At 40.2% G+C, this 19325-nt stretch overlaps 1 protein-coding gene across 1 annotated transcript in view; it reads right to left on the reverse strand.

Moving 5' to 3' along the window:
- Nucleotides 1–12425: 12425 nt before the first annotated feature.
- The window catches only part of rtn4r (reticulon 4 receptor), a 78950-nt gene continuing 72050 nt past the window's right edge, over nucleotides 12426–19325 (reverse strand). The window contains exon 2 of the mRNA XM_047380338.1: nucleotides 12426–14477. Within this exon, the coding sequence (XP_047236294.1) occupies nucleotides 13093–14477 (1385 nt within the window). The 3' untranslated portion in view covers nucleotides 12426–13092. The remainder of the gene's footprint in view (nucleotides 14478–19325) is intronic.

Here is a 19325-nt window from a genome sequence, read left to right on the forward strand (position 1 = left end):
ATGACAGTTCTATAGTTGGCTCATGAGACCACTTAAGCACATGTAATGCAGTTGAATTACAATATCCAATTCCCTTATGATGTTTGGCTTTAAACATTTAAAACATTCTGTTAAGGCTACATGTAGTGAAAAAAATGCAGCATCTTTGTAGAACCCCATAATGCTTCATATGTAAACATATGGTAAACATGAGCATGTTATTTGTAAGTATAAGTACAGTGCCCTGCAAAAGTATCCACCCCCCTTGGCATTTTTTATCTTTTGTTTCCTCACAACCTAGAATTAACATGGATTGTTTGGGAGTTTGCACCATTTTATTTCCAGAACATGTCTACAGTTTTAAAGATGTATTATTTTTCATTTTGACACAAAAAAGTAAGAGGACAAAATAACAGAAAACTTCAGGGTGCATAATTGTTCACCCCCAAGTTTGAGTGTTGCTTTAGCAGTATGCTTCAGGTCATTGTCCTGCTGTAAGGTGAACTTCCATCCCAGTCTCAAACCACAGGCAGTACTTTTTCTGTCAGGTTGTTTTTCATATTTTGTCTTGCCTTATATGTTATTGTGCCTAATATCACATTTCCTGTGGGTCTATACACGTATAAATGCAAAGTATTTCATGAAACAACATTCTTGACACAATAGCACACTGGTATTATTTTTTACTAATGTTTTTAAATATCAAAAATATAGATAAAAGAAAACCAACCACTCAAGCCAGACCAGGAGTCATAAAAAACAGTGTCAATAAATATATCTAAAATTACTTAAAATATAGAGAAAATCATGATTTTCTCTTATTATATATAAGAGAAAATAATAATAAATAAATAATAAATGTGAACTAATAAATAATAAATGTCTGACTGTCTGGGTTGGACGCTTCAATGCTCTATGCACATAAGTGCAACCAGGTAGTCATAAAATTATTAAGTAAATTAATAACAATCACCAGATAAACAGAAAGGCAACCCTGTAATATTATTAACTTAAATCTGTATCTTTGTACAGCACTGAAACACAAAACAGGAATTGAATAGGGATAGGTTGTATAAGCAAAGTATATTTGCATTTTGTCTGATATTCTACCTGAGGTATCTAAATTTGCTGAAGGAGATAATGTTTATTTCTGACCCTTTGCTTATTTTTTTAAGCTATGTTGACAAACTTACCCCGTCAGTCATATTCATCTATAATGCTATAGATATATCAAAGTGATTTTACAATCATATACTATAACAAACATGAATTCACTGAGAGTGGCAGAGAAACAGTAGCAAACAAATGGACCAACAGAGGGAGAATTACTGATAGATTTGATAGAAACAAAGAGAGTTTAGGCTTTTAGTATGCAGATCAGCAAGCAAATTCTTAGCCCCTCCGCCAAAATCCTCTGCAGTGAGCAGTCTAAACTTTCTCATATAAGCCTTCGCCTCAAGCCATGAAATAAAATATTTAAGTCTCATCCACCAAAGCTAAGGAAAAAAAGTCTTATTAAGCATGATGAAAGGTTGCTGTTTTCTGGAGGAGACATACAGCGTCTGCCAGAATTTGCATTTAAGTTGAAGGCAGGTCATTTTCAATGGATAGCCATTGAGAAACAGGCCTGATTATGTTGTTTTGTTGCATTTAAGCTCTTCTACTTTTAAAAAGAGTTTGTATGGGTAAATGTTGCTGTTGTAAAATCTAAGTTTGAGAAATATAAATTAAAAAGGAAATGCTGTTTTTTCCCAGTTAATGAGGATGCCTAGGTTAAAAAAGGCTTTAAAACTCCAGCGATATAAATACATGTAGTATTTTGACTTTTCACCAACATCTGTTTCTTATTTGATAGTCTTCACACCTGTCCTGCATTTGTCCTTCAATTTCTCTATAAATATACATTGACCAGAGTTAAATCTACCAAATTGGATCCCCTTTTGCCTTTAGAACTGCCTTAACTCTTAATGGAATAGATTCAAAACACCATAAAAAATAACCATCAGAGATTTTGGTCCACACTGACATGATAGTATCATACATTTGGTGCCATCAGATTTTTTGCCTGCACATCCAAGAAGCACATATCCCATTCCAGGACGTCCCAAGGGTGACTGTGCAGATCACTAGAGTACAGTAAACTTATTGTTCTTTTGAAGAAACCAGTTTGGGATGATTTGAACTTTGAGACACAGTGAGAGTAGCCATCTAAAAATGAGTGCACTGTGGTAAAAAAATTGATGAACCAGTCATAATATGTCAAAATGCATGCTAAAACAGACTCAAAGTGCTGGCCAAGAGATTTGTAAGGAGCAGGCTTAAAGCCTGTATTTTGCACGGTCCAGATGATCCAGGGTAATTCAGCTGAAGAAGCTGTGGAGAGTGGGCGAGTAGGTGAGTCTTGGTAGGACTTTATGCTGAGCAGATGCGGAAGGTAATAGCTGAAGAAATTAACTTTGATCCAACCGGTGAATATTAAAAGAAGTGGAGTGTGAGCTGCAAAAACCAACAGTGATTTGCAAAGAAGAAACAAGTTCTTAAAATATCTTTTCTATAAAGATGTCAACTGTTACTGAGCCAAACATTCACTGAGATGTACTGTATTTAACAATTCCGTGGTGAGTTGATGAATAGTCATCATTAGGAGGATTATTAGGATCGGGTGTGTCAGCCAGAGCCTGGCAACACTGACAGGACATTGTGAACATGGGACCACTGGCTCCTCTTAAAGGATGAAACCATTACAATCCACTGGATCTTTGAAGGACATGGTCATCAACAATACTCAGATAGGGTTAGACGTTCTATGGGGTCCAAAATGTGTAAAGAATGAATCTTGCACACCATTATACTACCACTTGTTTTTAAGACAAGGCCGTAAGAATCCATGCTTTTATGTTGCTAACATCTTAAAATCGCAGCTGTAATGAACTCATCGGTCCATGCAATTTTTTTGAATTGGTTATTGACAAGTTTTAGTGAGCCTTTGTGAATATTATTCTGATCTTACCAGACAGTGGCCCCTTATGTGGTCTTCTGTTGCTTTAGCTCTTCTCCTTCAATGAATCACATGTTCTTCATAGATATTTAAACTGCTGAATCATTTGAGCTACTTTTGCCTTTCTATCATTTTAAACCAGTCTGCCATTATCCCTCTTACAATAACAAGGTATTTTTGTCCAGACAAATGCCACTTTCTGCACAATTCCTCTATTTCAGGCCATTCCCAAGAGATGGTTGTGCCTAAATATCCCAGTAGATCAACACGAATGTTGCCAGATAAACCTGACAGTTTCCACCCCAAACACAACATAAAACCCACCAACCTCAATGAAAACCAGCCCAAATCTCAACCTCTCTTGAAACGCTAAATGTTGTACAACAACCTATTGTTTTAACTTTCTGATTTTAAAAGCATCTAATAGTTTGTGACTTTTGATTTTACAAAATATCTTAAAGTAGCTGAAAGAAACAGATTAATCATTGAATTGAGTTTATGAGAAAGGTGAAATTTTTTTTCCAGTTACTGTTGGCAAACTCACCTGTGTGGTCTATCTATAGTTGTGTGTCAGTTTATCAAAGTAAGAATGGACAAATGTTATGAATAAAATTAATAAAAATGTAATAATCAATAGTTTATTAGCATCTGCTAAATATTGATTATTTTCTGCTTTAAATAAATCTTTAGATCATGTTATACATTTTTGTTATAAAATATTTTGTGTTATTACAGTAATTCTCGGAAACTATAGTATTTTTACTCAATATTACTGTGCATGAGAATCTCAAACTGGCTCATACCTGGGCTTGACTGTGTTGCAGGATTGGAAGAGCAGTTTCAAATATCGGTTGGCGTTAATCCAAAACCTTCAGGATAAAGCTGGAAACAGTGACTCCAAGCACATATCCACATCTAAAAAAAAAAATGGCTACAACATACAAAAAGTTAACTTTTGGAATGGCCTAGCCACAGCCCAGAACTAAACCAAACAAAAAGTAGGAGGGGTCACCTGCAGAGGGTTGTGGACAAGAGATTACAATCTGACAGAGGAGTTTTGCAAAAAAGGAAGGATATATGGAAAGCTGATAGTCTCATGGAATACTAAATGTTGACTTGAATCAAAGTATGTCTAAGTGTTTGTATACTTATACCACCTGATTATTTTACCTTTTCTTTATAATGTTTTTTTTTTCCCTAAGAAATAATTTTTTACTTCAATTGTACAGTATATGCTTTATATTAGTTTTACAGTGGGAATAGATCTGAAATGTGTTGGACCATTTGTTTGCTGAATAGTGGACCATTTGCACGTTGCCAGACGCCACCAGGCCTCCTGGCGTTTTCGGCCATTTTGTATCGAGGACAGTCCGTTCCTACAGATCCCGTCGGACACTGCGACTGATATGACAGGGCGTCCCAAGTCTGACGTCACAGGATGCTATATAGGAAGGCGCCCATTTTGAACACTCGCTTTTCAGCTGGAGACCGTGACATGGTTACCAACATCTGAAGCATCACCTGGAGAAGAGTCCCGAGTGGATTTAATTTATTCTCCTTCGTTGGCCAACATAAAATTCATAACTGAGGTTTCTGGAATAAGAAGGCCAGAAATTTCACTTTGCCGATCGAAGACATGAGTTTAATACGTAACAAAAAAAAAACACGGAGTTTCAAGGAGACGAATTGCCAACTTGTTTTCTGTTCTAGTCGACTCTGATGGCCAGATCATATTTTTCCTTTTCGCAAAGGAGGCCAGAGGAAGAGGATTGACCGCTTTTCCTGAAGTTAACTGTGGACGCACATTAACTTCCAACTTCCACCCCACTCTCTCTCAACCCCGCTCAGAAGGAGGACAACGACAAGTAAAACCCATCCTTTATTTTTTATTTATTTCTTAGAAAGTCTGGGCAGGGTACAGGAAGTTTTAGTGCGATGAGATTCGCTATTTAATCTAATGTGTTCTGAATGATATGTGCATGTAACCTTTTTATTGAAACTTTGATGTGCCGTGTTGGATGCCTGGAAGCTGCTGCGCTACCCAGCTTTGGGTGTGTTTTGCGGGGTTGGTGAACACCTGAGAGCAAGCGCAGGTGCGCTGTGAGAGTGGACTGTTATAATAACCTCATGGTGAAATTCCCCATTTTCTTTGTCTTCAACCTTAGTGCTTACTAGCTTGCTGTCAAAAGTTTTATAACCCTTTGTCTGCTCACCTCGCCCAGCGTTGGGAAATGTTTTATGACTGAGTATAACTGAATTACAGTTTGAGCTGCGTCCCAACCTCCACTCACCACCACACCTCTTTGTCATATTATCATTTTTGCCATAACTGCTGGTTAGATTCCATTAGATATTTTACCCCTTTTGTGTAGAACTTTGCAGGTTTGAGTAGGTGAAGATTATTAAATCGGAAGAACGTATTGTATCAGGGCTGTGATTTAATAAATGTTCACATAGATAAACAGAAGGCGTTTTTGTTTTTTTTGTTTGTGCAAGAGTGATTCGTCAGTCAAGATAAGGTTGAAGTTCCCCACGTTTCGGCAGAAAAGGTCGATTAAACAGTGACATCTCTGGTAATAGTTATTAATTATTACTGAGTATTTAGCGGTTGTAATTATCAAAGGCGTTGAGACACAATTACAACACCAGAAGACATCTCTGGTCTCGATTCATAAATGAGGATTTTGGTTAAGAAATTAATTTTGTCAAATTCGTCTCGTACTCGCCGTCTTCCGCTTATCCGGGACGGGGTCGCGGGGGCAGCAGACTCAACAGAGACGCCCAGACGTCCCTCTCTCCAGACACCTCCTCCAGATCCTCCAGGGGGAGCCCAAGGCGTTCCCAGGCCAGCCGAGAGACATAGTCCCTCCAGCATGTCCTGGGCCAGCAGGACCACGTCATCTGTAAAAAGAAGAGACGAAATCCACTGATCCCCAAACCCGACCCCCTCCGGCCCTTAGCTGCGTCTAGAAATCCTGTCCATAAAAGTTATGAACAGGACCGGTGACAAAGGGCAGCCCTGCCGGAGTCCAACATGCACTGGGAACAGGTTCGACTTAGTGCCGGCAATGCGGACCAAACTCCTGCTCCGCTCGTACAGGGACCGGATGGCCCCTAGTAAAGGGCCCCCGATTCCATACTCCTGGAGCACCCCCCACAGGGCATCACGAGGGACACAGTCGAATGCCTTCTCCAGGTCCACAAAACACATGTGAACCGGTTGGGCAAACTCCCATGAACCCTCGAGCACCCTAGAGCTGGTCCAGTGTTCCACGGCTGGGATGAAAACCACACTGCTCCTCCTGAAGCCGAGGTTCGACTATCGGTCGGACTCTCCTCTCCAATACCCTGGCGTAGGCCTTACTAGGGAGGCTGAGGAGTGTGATCCCCCTGTAGTTGGAACACACCCTCCGGTCACCCTTCTTATGAAGGGGGACCACCACCCCAGTCTGCCAGTCCAGAGGCACTGTCCCCGACCGCCACGCAATGTTGAAGAGGCGTGTCAACCATGACAGCCCTACAACATCCAGAGACTTGAGGTACTCAGGACGGATCTCATCCACCCCCGAAGCCCTGCCACCGAGGAGCTTTTTAACCACCTCGGTGACTTCAGCCTGGGTGATGAAAGAGTCCAACCCCGAGTCCCCAGCCTCTGTTTCCACCACGGAATGCGTGATGGCAGGATTGAGGAGATCCTCGAAGTACTCCTTCCACCGCCCGATAATGTCCTCAGTCGAGGTCAGCAGTCTCCCGCTCCCACTATAAACAGTGTTGGCGAAGCACTGCTTCCCCCTCCTGAGGCGACAGACGGTTTGCCAGAATCGCTTCGAGGCCAACCGGTAGTCCTTCTCCATGGCCTCACCGAACTCCTCCCAGGCCCGAGTTTTTGCCTCTGCCACAGCCCGGGCCGCAGCACGCTTGGCCTCACGGTACCCGTCAGCCGCCTCAGGAGTCCCACAAGCCAACCACAGCCGATAGGACTCTTTCTTCAGCTTAACAGCATCCCTTACTGCTGGTGTCCACCACCGGGTTCTGGGATTGCCGCCGCGACAGGCACCGCAGACCTTACGGCCGCAGCTATGGGCAGCAGCATCGACAATAGATGCGGAGAACATGGTCCACTCGGACTCTATGTCTCCAACATCCCCCGGGATCTGGTCGGAGCTCTCCCCGAGGTGAGAGTTGAATACATCCCTGGCCGAGGGCTCTGCCAGGCGTTCCCAGCAGACCCTCACTATGCGCTTGGGCCTGCCAAGTCTGTCCAGCTTTCCTCCTCCAGCGGATCCAACTCACCACCAGGTTATGATCAGTGGACAGCTCAGCCCCTCTCTTCACCCGAGTGTCCAAAACATGCGGCCGAAGGTCTGATGATACGACAACAAAGTCGATCATCGACCTCCTGCCTAGGGTGTCCTGGTGCCAAGTCCACTGATGGACACCCTTATGTTTGAACATGGTGTTCGTTATGGACAATCCGTGACTAGCACAGAAGTCCAATAACAAAACACCACTCGGATTCAGATCGGGGAGGCCATTCCTCCCGATCACGCCTCTCCAGGTGTCACTGTCGTTCCCCACGTGGGCGTTGAAGTCCCCCAGCAGAATAATGGAGTCCCCGGGAGGGGCACTATCCATCACCCCCGACAGGGACGCCAAGAAGGCCGGGTACTCCGCACTGCCACTCAGACCGTAGGCTGAAATGATAGTCAGAGACCTCTCCCCAACCCGAAGGCGCAGGGATACGACCCTCTCATCCACTGGGGTAAACCCCAACACGAGACGGCTGAGCTGGGGGGCAACAAGCAAACCCACACAAGCCCGCCGCCTCTCCCTGTGAGCCACTCCAGAGTAGAACAGAGTCCAACCCCTCTCAAGGAGATGGGTTCCAGAGCCCACGCTGTGCGTGGAGGCGAGCCCGACTATTTCTAGTCGATATCTCTCGACCTCCCGCACAAGCTCAGGCTCCTTCCCCCCCAGCGAGGTGACATTCCACGTCCCTAGAGCCAGCCTAAGCATCCGGGGATCGGGCTGCTGAGGTCTCCACCTTTGTCCGCCACCCAATCCTCTTTGCACCGGTCCCTCACGGTTCCCCCTGCAGGTGGTGGGCCCACTGGGGGATGGCCTCGTGTCTCTCGTTCGGGCTTGGCCCGGCCGGGTCCCGTGAGGAGCAACCCGGCCACCAGGCGCTCTCCGACGAGTCCCGACCCCAGGCCTGGCTCCAGGGTGGGACCCCGGCTCCGCCGTACTGGGCGACGTCACGTGCCTCGATATTTTGTTCTTCATGAGGGATTCTTGAACCACTCTTTGTCTGACCCATCACCTAGAGCCTGTTTGCCATGGGAGACCCTACCAGGGGCATTTAGGCCCCAGACAACATAGCCTCTAGGATCATTTGAGCACTCAAACCCCTCCACCACGTTAAGGTGGTGGTTCAAGGAGGGGCAAGAAACAAGAAATTAATTTTGTCAAATTATGATTTTTAATTAAAATTATTGATAAAGATTAATTAATCAATAATCATAAATCTAACAAATGATTTGTAATGGTCTCATTTCTGACATAATAAAAACCTGAATTGTAACCAATTTTAAACCAACTTTGACAATGGCCCCACCAAAGTAATATATTATTAAGAGATTTAAAAAGGGAAATATTCTGTCAGGGGAAGAGTTTTTGTAATGTTGTTAATATTAAATCACACGACATGATTTTAATTTTGAAATAAATGAACCAAACATTAGAATTTAAAACCTCACAGAATGTGGTGTGCTTGGAGCCTGCTGAGCAACAGAGCTGTTACCCAGGCATTGCTTAGAAATGACCTGCAGGAAAAAGCTCCCTTAAATATTCATGTCTTGGATATTAGAATAAATAATTCACAGCTGGAAGTACAGCTGTTTTTGTTTTTTATATTTGGTTTTGTCTGAATCTAGCTGGACCTACTAGTGGGGTGACAAATAACATATTTTTATCCAGAAAAATGCAATGCAGTAATGGAAGGGGTGGAGACTAATGCCACCTATCGGCCATTAAAACAGTTGGTTACCATCAAGACTCAATGCAGACTAATGGATGAATTTGACTTCTGACGGAGGAGTTACCCTGGCTTCAGCTCTCTCTGCTTTATTGGGCACTAAAAGATTTGACAGGTGTTGTTCTCTTGCCAAACTGCTGTTTGATTTCCTACATCTGAAGAAAGACTCTACTTCATGTATTTTCACAATTTAGTTAAGTGTAGCTGACGGATGCAAATCACTTAGCCACCACATGCCTCGCACGCACTACAGCAAACAGTCCTGACAATCCTCTAAACCAGTTCTGCACTTTACCTTCACTTTCATCATAGGTGAATGACGGAATCTAAACAAAACTCCAGAAAATAACATTGTCTGATTTTTAAGTAATTAATTTGCATTTTATGGAATGACATAAGTATTTGATTACCTAACAACTCGTAAGAATTTGGCTCTCACAGGCCTATTAGTTCTTCTTTAATTGTAATATGGCAGTCAGAAAAACAAAACTTAATATTTGGTACAGTTCTTGATGAGATTTGCACACACTGCAGCAGGGATTTCAGACCACTCCTCCATGCACTCCATCTCTCTCTCTCTCTCTCTCTCTCCCTCTTTGTCATGATAGTCATTTAAACATAGAGTACTTATGGATACCCCCCCTGTGAAGATATGCAGAAGACCCTTGAATGAGTCATTTGAAATCACTAGCATCTTTCAAGCCTGCAGCTCATGTATAGTTGAAAAGGAAACAAAACTATTTTGGGTGGGATGTTGTTGGGGTTTGGGGCTATGTATATTTTCCCTGTTGATTTCTTCCAAAGATCGATTTTCTCAGGTCCAATTACTTTCTACCCCTAATTGACAACAATAAAAAAGCTCCAGGCCTTTGTGGGGACCCCGTTTTCTAAAGATTTCTCATTCAGCATGATAAACAGACCATAGTTGACAAGATCTCAGCATAGATTAAAGCACATCATAACTACATTGTCTTGGCCTGTGGACATCCCAGCATTGATTTGTTTCAGGTGACTTGCCCCAGCAGGGATGTTTAATATCAAACATTAATTTCTAATATTTCATACTAGATTTCCAGTCTAAACAATTTATTATAGTTTTTATACAATGCCTAGAGGGCCTCTGCTGCTCTGAAAGTCAATGTTTAAATGTGAGGTGTCATTTTTGAAATATTTCTGTGTGATTTTCCTACACATAGGGGATGCAGTGCTTCTGCATTTGTAATATATAAACCTCTAATCGTAAAGAATTTTACTGAAACCTCCTGGGGCATTTCATTCTGCATCATCACACTGCATGTGCAACACTTACTTAAAACTTGTAAACACAGTGATTAGATGGATGCTGACACTGGTTATTGGTGTTGCAAAAAATTGCTGAATTATACCATAATCACTGATGTTTCAAAAAGTTTAAAGAGCAGGAAAACAAGCTAGAACTGAGAATAGTCAAAACATTGCTTACATTTAATTCCATGTTATTTTTTGAAAACATGTTATGATCTATTTTCTTGTAATTTTGTTTCTGATCCCTGTTTTGCCAGTTGACTCTTGTGATACTTGACAGAATATGACTCCTGATCAAACCAAAATAACTCTTAAATCATCTCCTCCAGATTTCTTTACTGTAAACTATCAGTATTTCAATCTGAAAAGACTCACAAAGAGAGGGATGGCAATTAGAAAAGTTTTAATGATGAGAAATTACATGGTTATTTATTTGGCGCTCGGACCTGGGAGGAAGACATGAATGCTGAGAATGACATGAGCTAAGATGATCATTTGTATGGCTTAGATTTAAACATGTCTTTCCCCTGATCCGACACTGGTGGTGGATTGGTGGCCAGGGAGTGAGGAAGCCCGGAGTAGATGTGAAGGAAGATGGTGGAGGTGGGGTGGAGGAGGGATGAGATCAGCTGACAAGCGAAGATGAACACGGTAGAAGCTCCTTTAAAAGCAAGACGTCAGAAGGTCATTGGATGGAGAATCAGACGGACAGGATGCTGATTGGAAGGCCGGGATACGCATATAAGAGTCATTGGAAAGTGGAGGCAGTGAAGGTGAGTCTTTCATTCTGAATTTTTGTCAAAACTCCATAATGCAGAAAATTACAATAAATCGTTGGTTGTCCAAGCAGGTACAGAATGTCCCCGTGGTCATTGTGACGTAACGCTCAACCAGTACAAACTGTCCAGGTTACAAATTCACCATTTCGTACTCAGAATAATCACGTATTAAATTAATAAAAATTCAAACAAATGGTGAAGGGGCAAAATTACCAATACCTGCTGTTGCTATTGTTGTGGCTGTGATTTTTATCACCCATAGTGAGCAAAATAATTTCTAAATTCCAAACCTATATTTGTGTTTATGGCTTGCAAAATTGTAATATAGGTCATGGCACTTTGTTTTGTTGGCCTAACAAAGCTGAGTTCACCCTTTACAATGATGTTCACAGTGAAAGAGAAATTATATTGGCTGCTGCAGCTTACCCTCTGTCTGTCTGTGTCATGTGACCAGCTTTATGCTCTGTGGTTGGCCTTGCCGTGCAGTCTGATATTCATAAGATATTATCAAAGCAAAGCATTCAGTTTATGATAAGGGGGCACATGATCAACTAAATTATTACCTGGTCATATCAAAACATTGAGTCAATCTGCTAGCCTTAGCATAGAACTTCTGCATACTACCTGAAATGTTAGAAGGTAATACTGCCACCTGCCAAGCTGGAATGTGTGTGCATCCGTGTTACCAATAATTGCCAGAAATGAGTGAACTAACAAAGGTGCAATTAAATGTTATTTTCTAAGGTGTATTTGTTTTTAAATAATTCAAATAAACTCATCAAAGTCCCAGATCTAATTTCAGTGCAGTTAACTGCATTCAGACAAAACTCCTAAACTTGATGCTTTGCTTGAAATGTCATAAAATTTAGTGACTATTGTTTCAGCAGCTCTCCCAGGACGATTGGGGATATCTGAGCAAATCTTTACAGAGCTGGTTACGTGTGACAGACCAACCAGGAGCTGCAGCAATCTGTCTTTCACCATCAACATTAATGTAAAGTGTAGAAACCTTTGTTTAGATTGTTAGAGAAAAACCAAAAGCCAATAATACAGTTTTGCAAGCCATGCATACAAAAAAGGTCATAACTAAAAATGGCAAAAATGCAACTGCATGGGTCAGGGAGTCCGTGACAAAGCCACAGAAACAGGAACCACAACAGGTATGTATCAGAAGTCAAGGTTTCCTCTTGGATCCCAATACCAAGGATTTCAAGAAATGTTTATTTGTGACATTTCTACAATATAGTTGTACACGTCTGAAACAAGAGAGAAATGCTCCAAATTCTCAGATATAAAAACCTGATCTTTAACTGTTCTGATATTTTTGAAAATACCACAGAAGACACACATCTATGAAATAAGAACTTTTATTCATAATATATCCATACTTGTACACAAGTAAAATAAATGCATATCTATGATTTCAATGCAATTCCCAATGAATAAAAGGACAGCATTCATTTCGTAAATGTTCCCCATATATCCTTTTTGTCATGAAAATATAGAACTAAAATCCAGGAGGTAAAACATTTATTTTTATAAACATAAAAAAGAACATTACAACAAATGTATGACTTTGAATAAATATTGAGAGGCGAATTTTTTCCTCTTCAAACAGACCAAACATTTTTTGCATTTGTCTCTAATTTCCAGTATGAAGCTTTTTATCCACCGTTGTTTTTGTCCTTTGTTTTGTTTTGCTGTGGTCTGTCTAAGCAATAAAAGCTTTTTTGTTTTTGAGGGGGGGGCAGATCCTCCAAAGTGTAGCTTAGACACAGTACAATTGAGTACATAGAGAACAAACAATTTTGGGCACCAAATCAATATTTACATTAGATCTGTAAAGGCATCCGTTTCTTTTATTGTACTTTTTTCACTATTGTTTGTCTCCAGCGATGTTGGGTCAACATGACTCCTTGCTTTTCAGTCACTGTCTGTTGTAGGTGTCACTGGATGTTCTGTGTCATTGTCATTAGCATAAACATTCTTGAGTTCTTTGTGCAGTGTTGTCAGGAGTCCTAAGACATGGCTAGAGATATCCAAATCATGGAAATAATGAGAAAGTGCAGCACTTGCAAAGTAGAGCTCTGGCTTTTATTGCAGTTGGCATCCAATTTGGGTTTTTTGGAACACTTCTTTTTCTTTTTGTTTGATGCTGTAGATGATTCTGGATTCTCTATGAATTCAGGGTTTAGGTTTTCCAACGTCTTGTCCAGGTTGTTGGATAAGGTCCCCAGTGGCCCATCATTTTGCTTATTCTGGGTCTCGTTTTTTGCTGTTCTTTCTTGCTGTTTGTATTTGGTTTTGGACATGTTCTCTTTATCCTTAAGAGGATTATTAGTGATCTGGTGACTTTTTCCAGAAAGGATGGAGGACTTGTCATTATCTCCAAGACAACACCTGGGAATGGTTTCGGCTAGAGGACTTTCGGTTGAGGAAATTTTCCCAAACAGTGCTTTGGAGTTGACAAGGCTGGTCTGTATTTGTGGTGTTTCTACACATCCCTCCAATTCTTCACTTTTCAGTTGTTTCAGGTCCTTTCCTGCCAGGAACTCTGGAACATGGCACTCCAACTCTGAGCTGGAACCTTTGAAACGTTTAAACCAGTCCCATAAGGTCCTCGCCCGGCAATCACAAATCCATTGATTCCCATTTAAACGCAAATACTGGAGGGATACCAGAGGGTCCATCGTCTCCCCAGTCAAGACAGTAAGGTTGTTAAAGAACAGGAATAAGGATTTTAGTTTACCAAGATCACTAAAAGCCCTGGGTTGGACAAAGATTACCCGGTTCTGGTGTAGCAGTAGGCGGTCCAGATTTATTAGGCCATGAAACATGTTGTCTGTTACTATCTTGATCTTGTTATTGTGCAGGTAGAGATAGGTGAGGTTGGCAAGGTCCACAAAGGTGTCATCATGCAGCATGATAATGTTATTGTCTTGCAGGTAAAGATATTGGAGAGAGAACATTCCTCGGAAAACACCAACAGGGAGCTCTGACAGGCCACATCTGTGCAGGTGGAGGGTGTGCAGCTTAGTTAAACCCCGAAAGGCTGTTGGGCTAATGGTGCGGAGGTTGCTGTTATCTCCAATGTCCAGTTCCTCTAGTTTTTCCAAACCAAAAAAGGCTCCAGCCTCGATGTAGCTTATGTTATTTGAGTAAAGCCCGAGCACAGTAAGATTGTGACACAAACTGAAGCTAGTGGACCTCACCACTGTCAGCTTGTTACTCTGGAGGAATATCCGTTGGCTCCGTACAGGAATCTCTGTAGGAATGGAAAACAGTCCTTGTTGTTGGCAAGCCACAGTGGGCCTGGGCTCACTATAGCACACACACTTGGCAGGGCAGCTGTCAGTTTGAGGCAATAGGTTCAGCCACATCACCAGGAAAAGGAGTCGCCCCCCTGTGAAGACACAAAAAAAGACACGAGTGGATCAGTAAATGAGGTATTAAATATTGAATGTAACCAGAAAACCTGCGGAAATCAGAAAATATTGGCCGGTGGGCAAAAAAGAATAAACCAGACAACCTTTTATGATTCCTCAGATGACAAATATACTATTTGGACCTTTTAAATAAGTGATAGCTCCAACGTAATAAAAAAAATACAAAATTCCAACTGTCCTTTGGAAATGAGTTTGATGTTTAACACATTAAAACAGAACAGTTAATCCAGTTTATAAAATAGATTCACTGGATATTTTAGCCTTGATCTTGTTTGGATTGAAAGCAGTGGGGGCCCTCCCAATTGTTGACTCATTTGAATTGGGGGGGTTGCTTTTATTTAGAATTAACTTGATCTAATTAGGCAGACATAATGAGTGGTGTTTAAGAGTTCCTGAGGTGGACGGTGTACCTGATTGTGGACGAGAAACTACCATGCCAAGCAAATAAAAACGAAAGAAAGAAAGAAAGAAACAAACATAAGAACGTAAAGTGGTAATGTAAGAAAGGGCGGTCTTATCACTGAACTAAAATAATTAACACAGAACTCAGAGAAATCTCTATTCCCAGTCTCCACGGGGTGAACTTTTATTCTTTCACAGCGCACAAAAACGTCATCAAAAATTCCAGAAGTCTCCCTCCTTCAGTCCTTAAAGGGTGGTTTTTTATACAGATACAAAGCATTGGTGTGTATTGGGGTCCTCTTGACCAATAGAAATCATCATACTCATTTACGTAAAACTTTTGGCATCCACAACATTAAATCTCTATTACTTTTCCACTTTCCACTTTCAGCCACACATCTGGAAAACATCAAGTTAGCCTATGTGACAGTTTACAATAACAACTTCATCACTTATCTGGATGCAAAACTTCAAATGTCACGTTGACCTGGCAGCACTTAGAGGTGTCACAACTTTCCCAGCTGAAACACAATAGCAAGCTCCTATCATTCCTTATTCCTGAGCTCAACTGCAATAACAAGCCCATTAGTCTTTCCTCTCGCCAATAACCTTTCCCTATTGTAATCTGTTTCCAGACAGCTTGCATGTTTACTCAGAGTGAACAATTCTTCACAGAATTCATCTTATAATGGTAAAAACAATAATAACACTTTTTAATCTAATCACACAAAGCTTTATGCTTCCACAGTAAAGCCAAGGGATTACCAAAATGTAAGCTCATCGTCAATATCAAATTTGGTGAAGCAGTATATGTAACACATCTCACTTTTTTTTTCTATTGTGTGGAGGCAACCAGGTTTTGTACCAAAATCAAATAATAAAGCATTAGGTTCTGTAAATGGGTCAGTATTATCTGTCAGAACCTGCATTGACTTCAGAAGAAAAATGCTTTGTTAGATTTTGTTTAATCATTACAATACAATTTATCAGACTTTGTAAAGACATTAGTATTAACCTACAACATTGCTGCTTGACTTCGGCATACAACAATAATTTCCTGGAGCAGCCTAAATTTGTAACATCCAAGGAGTTTGTTGGAACTAACAGTAATGTTTATTTTATGTGTTTGTGTTTGTATATTAAAAAGAAGACATACATCACATTTGCAACACATTAATTATTTGTGTTTGTCCTCAGCCAAGGTTCAGATGAGCTTAGAAAACACTATCATAACTGAAATGGGGTTGAATAACCACACATAAATGATCCCTACTGACATTACACTGCTGTACAGTTGAGTGAGAAATGAAGGTTATCTACAGTTGCTCACACATCCTTCATGTACAGATGGGTCAAGGTGTGCCCCCCCACCCCCCCATTTGCCTGGAAAGTGTTGTGGTGCAGCTCATCTCTGGACCTTGTTAAACGGGGCTCTGGTGTGGCCTGACAGCAGCCCTCTGCTGCACTTTCCTTCCAGCCTCCCTACTCAGCCGTCAGACTGCCACCGGAAAGCTGTCAAGACTTTCCACTCTTTCTGCACCGCAGCACTTTTCCCTCAGCACTGACTAACAGCAACGATATTTTACCTCACAGCATGCTTTGTGTATCCCCTCTGTCATCTTCAGTTTTTTTCCTCCCTCTCTTATGTCTGTTCATTAACAGGCTATTTCCACCTACGCGCTTCATATCAAAGTATCAACTCCTCAGAACTAAGCAAAATATGTGTCTTTGTAAACAACTGTTGAATAAAAGAGTAATCCCCTAATGTCATCTACCCATTTGACAATAATTCATGGTCTCATTAAGACCATCATCACATTTGCATCACAGTGATGATATTGCTTTATTTTTTTTGCAAAACTCTGGCATCCCAATAGAAACCTTGATACTATAATGTGGAGATTAGATCCCATATGGTTCAATCTATAGCCAAGGTTTTCAAACTGCTGACTTCAGTTGTACTGTGAGGAAATTGTGGTTTCTATGATATTTTGAAGGCAAATATGAACAAATTAATTGATGAAGTGATAATAAATACACAAAAAAAAAAAAGAAAATCTGTTTTGACACACAAAACGAACATCCACTACAGCCTCACAAAATTATAGCCCCTGTTAATCACTAGTATACTTTTTTAAAGTAACAAACTAAAAATAAATAAAATAAACAATTCCTTAATTTTAATCCCACCCCACTATAGTTCTGAGTTGATTCTGCCCAAGGTCTGCTGCATCACAATTCAAATTTGAAATAAAAGCCACTTCATCTCAAAATCTATTTAGTCCCCTCCAGCCACAGTAACAGGGGGGGTAGCTAATGAATCAAATCCTGCTAAAGCCTAAGATACACTGCTCCAGTTCTTTCTTTAATTTTATATTTTTGCATAATGTCACTAGTGACCACATCAAAATCTGAAAGGAAAGGATCCTGAGTATGGCAAGCAGTGCTATGCTTAAGATTCAACCAAACAAGTTGTTTGTACATATTTTCTTTGACACTGTGTATACTTTCTCCCCAGTCATTAACCTCTTCGGCTTCTGATTGAAGTTCAAGAGAAAGGGTCAGGACAAAGCGAAACAGGTGAAATAACCAATAAAAGTTGCTCAACTTTTGTTGTGGATTTTAGCACAGAAAGCCTGGGTGGACATGTTATTGTTTTAGAGCAAGTACGAGCTTTACAAAATCTTTACCATTAAAAGTGTTAATAAAAATATTTTCTTTTTTTTTTTTTTTTTTTACCCAAAATCCCATTTGCTTGTGTACAGAAGCTGTAAAGGCAGAAAAAAAGTTTTCGTTTTGCAAAATTTATGCCTATTTGTTTGGACAGCACTTTGTGTTCAAGTTTAAAATCACAAAGACAGTGATTACCAGGTGACAAGCTAATAACAATGTTTTTGACATTTTGTATTTTCAAATAATATATTAAAATGTTCAGCAAAGAAGGCTGTGCAGTATTATCTGTGTAAATAATACTATAAGATACAACCAGTTTTTGTTTCATTCTGGTTTTTTTTGTTCCAGTTACAAAACAACTTTTCGGTGCTCTACTCCTGCAGTATATTGGATTCTGCGGTTAGGGTGGGTGTAATACCTCCAAATTTTCCAGTTGGAATTCTGACTTCCAGGGCTCTCCAAAAATTGAATTATTTACCGAATCACATCCTTCAACCAAGCAGGCAACATGTTTGTTTTTGTGACATAAAATAATAATTGATTCATTAGAATCAATCAAGAATCATTGATATTTAACAATATCTAGCTGAAATGAACTGATAGATAAATCATTGACATGAGTACATGAAATTCTATTGTTTTAAAGACTGACTGTTATCACTGTTAACAAACAAAATCAAGTTCTCAGTCTCTAGTCATGTGTCAATGTATCAAATAAGAAAAATAATACATATTATGGATAACATTATTATTGGTGTTATTTTTGTGTATCAATAAGGGGCAGTTGTGTTCTCTGTTTTAAATGGTGGCAAGTAGCTCTTTATACATTTTTGTTTGAAAAGTCTGTGTTAATATTGTGCTATTTTTACTCAAGTTTAACATACCTTAAGGATCACAAAATGGTCCCTGTAAACTATTGACTGAAAAACAAAAATGTAGCACATTCCTAATTGATTTCATCCGTCCTATGATGTCTTGTGTCAACTTGAACCTTGCAGAAAACAAATACAAAAAAAGTAACTAAAATCAGCAGAATTTACTGCTGCTGGCTTTGATTTCAACACTTAATCGTCTATCTCTTGTGTCAAAATGCAGCTCAGAGCCGTTCCTTCCCACTTTCATACTCTATCAGCAGCATCTTTTCTTTAAGATGAATTATTGTACCACAGCAATCTCACTTTGTTTAGAGGCAGAAAAACATGTTTTTTCTACTAAGTCACAATGCTAGTCTCTTTGAGTTTAAATAAACCATGTTACATCTTGCAAAGTGTTGTTAATCACTCTGCTAAAATCACTGTATTCTGTTGTTGGGGTCCTACGGTGCCTTACAGTTTCATTCAGATTAACCTATTGTAGTGGAATAATTACATTATGGTTTGTTATTTAAATGAGAAATGAGGGGAGTACTGTGTGTAGTAGTGTGAAGTACATTACCAAGATTTAAAAACTTTCTATTACAACTTTGCACGTTGAATAAGAATTCAAACAGCCCTGCAACATTCAACTTTTGATAAGCCTATTAAACAACGGATGAGATGGGAAATGATAAATCATCTTTAAACTCCAGGGTTAATTGTGGAGTACCACAGGGTTCAGTACTTGGGCCAATTCTCTTTACTATATATATGCTTCCAATAGGTAAAATTATCAGGCAGCATAGAATAAATTTTCACTGTTACGCTGATGACACTCAGCTTTACTTATCCATGAATCCTGATGAGCCCAACCAG

Source organism: Girardinichthys multiradiatus, chromosome 12, assembly GCF_021462225.1.
Source record: "Girardinichthys multiradiatus isolate DD_20200921_A chromosome 12, DD_fGirMul_XY1, whole genome shotgun sequence".
In the NCBI taxonomy this organism is placed as follows: Eukaryota; Metazoa; Chordata; class Actinopteri; order Cyprinodontiformes; family Goodeidae; genus Girardinichthys; species Girardinichthys multiradiatus.